The sequence below is a fragment of the Corvus brachyrhynchos genome, unplaced genomic scaffold (assembly GCF_000691975.1).
Source record: "Corvus brachyrhynchos isolate BGI_N302 unplaced genomic scaffold, ASM69197v1 scaffold412, whole genome shotgun sequence".
Classification (NCBI taxonomy): domain Eukaryota; kingdom Metazoa; phylum Chordata; class Aves; order Passeriformes; family Corvidae; genus Corvus; species Corvus brachyrhynchos.
Window position 1 is genome coordinate 879,747 of NW_008236761.1, and position 2,558 is coordinate 882,304.

Consider the following 2,558-nt stretch of genomic DNA (forward strand, 5'->3'; position numbering starts at 1 on the left):
CTGATGTCCCAGTCCAGAGACTCCTGGTCAGTGCATTTATGGCACCAGGAGCGACAGGAGGAGGAATCCAGTTTGAAGTCTGGTGCAGGTACAGAAAAACATCCTGTTCTTCGTAGATAGCACAGCAGTACGGGTAGATATAGATCTGGTCTTGGAAAATCTCCAGCTCTGGGATGGATATTCTGTAATATTATTTAGTAATAGCTAAAAAAAATGGTAAGCTCATCAGCATTTGGTGATGATTATCTGCACTTAAGACCTATGAGGCTTTTTCCCTGCCTAGTGTCCTAATTACTCCTTTCTTTTTATAACTTACTTAGAAAGTGTGTATTCTTAGTTTGCTTTCTTCCATCTTTTAAACAGCCTAACAGTCTAAAAGTAGCGTTTAAATCCTTGACACATCTAAATTTTACTTAATAGCAGCCTGAAAGTATAATTTCATTGTGGTAGGTTTGGATTTTTCCCTAATACAAGTCACTGGTTACAAGAGAAATAATACCAAGTGGTTTGTAAGTTCAAATTGTTTCTTTGGCTACTGAAGCTAATTATTAGTAATGGAGAGCAGAAGCCATGAAGACAAATAGCTTTAGAAAAAGATAATAATCTGTTCATTCTGTAGTAAACAAGTCAGGCTTTTTAAAATTTGCCAAGTCACATGAGAATTACTATGGGCTGTTTGTAAGATACAGTGCCAAAATTTGTTTCAGGATGAAGCTGAAGCCAAGTAATGCACTAAGCAAAGGTTTAGTGTCATTTTTTACACTCACAAACTGGTACCACAAATCTGTTCTGCAAGAGAGGTATTTTAATTTATTAACAGGAAGAGAGCGGAGAATATTTGGTGCCAGATCCTTCTCTTGTTTTTCTTTGGGATGCCAATTTTTAGTGGAGTTCTTACTTGTTGATTTATTAGGACTAGCAAAAATACATATATTTGTAGCATTATCTACTCAAGCACTTACTGGTTCTTTTCTTCAGTGGAAATGCATCTACTTGAGTTTCTTCCTTAGCTGGAGAGACTAATTAGGGTTTAAAGACGCTCAAAAGTGACTTCTGTGCAGTTGTGAGAGAAATGTTGATGCTGGTTTTTTGTGTCTTACCAGGTATTATTACCCAAATGTCAGAGACCAGCTGGTTGCCAGAGGGGCCTTGCCTTTGTCACGGCTCTGTGCCATGGTGACTATGCAGCATCGTGAAGAAATAGGGATACAGACTTTTAGTCTTCCCTTGGCTCCCCGGACTGATTCCTCAGAGGAATTTCATCTGAGGTCTTCAGGTGAGGAACGCTTGTGGACTTTCACTTCGTGTGGTAAAACCAGGCTCAGTTGGGGAAACCTCGGAGCAGCACGTCAGTGTTTGATGGTGTGTTAGCAAAGGACAAAGGAAATGGCTTCAAGTTGTGCCAGGGAGGTTTAGGTTGGACATTAAGGAAAATTTCTTCCCCCAAAGGGCTGTCCAGTCCTGGCACAGGCTGCCCAGGCCATGGTGGAGTCCCCATCCCTGGCAGGATTTAACAGCTGCGTGGATGTGGTACTTGGGGACATGGGATAATGCTGGCCTTGGCAGTGCTGGAGGAATGGTTGGACTCCATGATTTTATGGGTCTTTACCAGCCAAACCAATTCTCTGATTCTGTGTAAAATTCTGTCACATTCTGTAAAAATAAAGTCTATTTGCCTCCAGGGCAAATAAAAATATGTTTTTGTGTTGGCAACTGAAACCAACCAGGCGTGGTTTTCCTCCCAGCTTTCACTAACACCATAATGAGTGAAAAAACAGTGATTAAACATGGGGAACCCTCAAAAAGTTTTCAAAAGCCCTCTCTGTGTGTTTAACTGCCTCACTGCCAGTAAGTCCCAGCCTGTAGTTAAGCTTCCCATGGAAGGCGGGGGAGAAGGATCTGAAGAAGGGCTGTTAATGGTACATGATGCAAGCAGTGTCTCCCTCTTGTGGCTCTTTCAAATAACACAACCATCAGCTCTGGGAAGGCCACAAGGAACTCTGAGGCTGTCCAACAAGCTGGGACAGGACAGGGAGGTCAGCATGCTTCAGTTGTTTTGTAATAGGTGAGCCATGTGCAACAGCAGAACGCAGTGTTGTTTCTTTGTCCAACACCTCTTGGGAGATTTTCTCACTGCAGCGCTATAAAAAAGGTGCGTTGGAATGCCTGGGAAGGTATTTTGGAGCTCTGGCAGTGGGAGCATGCAGGACAGCAGGGCCGGCTCGATTGGCCCCCTGTGTGTGCAGTGCTGCGGGTTCGCCACAGGAGGGAGACACTGAGGGCGCTCCTTGCAAGGGCAGGGTGCGCTCCAGGAATTTTCCCTCTGCTCCTCATGGACCTGGCTGTAACTTGTGGCTGAAGTGCAGCCTTTTGCACAGTCTATCTTAATGGATTAGTGGAGTTATTTTTTTAGAAGAACACACATTAACAAAGAAAGTTTTGTATTAATAGGTATAGCTAAATATTGATTGTGTTGTATGTACCTGCATTAAGAGCTGACATTTCTTTCCTTCCTTTCTTTCATTTAATCCAGGTTTGCTCGATGTGAGTGTGAGGTA

At 43.0% G+C, this 2,558-nt stretch overlaps 1 protein-coding gene across 1 annotated transcript in view; it reads left to right on the forward strand.

The window, feature by feature from the left end:
• Positions 1-2,558, forward strand: part of C2CD3 (C2 calcium dependent domain containing 3) — a 38,476-nt gene that overhangs the window by 15,864 nt on the left and 20,054 nt on the right. Inside the window, exons 19-21 of the mRNA XM_017727079.1 lie at positions 9-88; positions 1,104-1,276; positions 2,534-2,555. Of these exons, the coding sequence (XP_017582568.1) occupies positions 9-88; positions 1,104-1,276; positions 2,534-2,555 (275 nt within the window). The remainder of the gene's footprint in view (positions 1-8; positions 89-1,103; positions 1,277-2,533; positions 2,556-2,558) is intronic.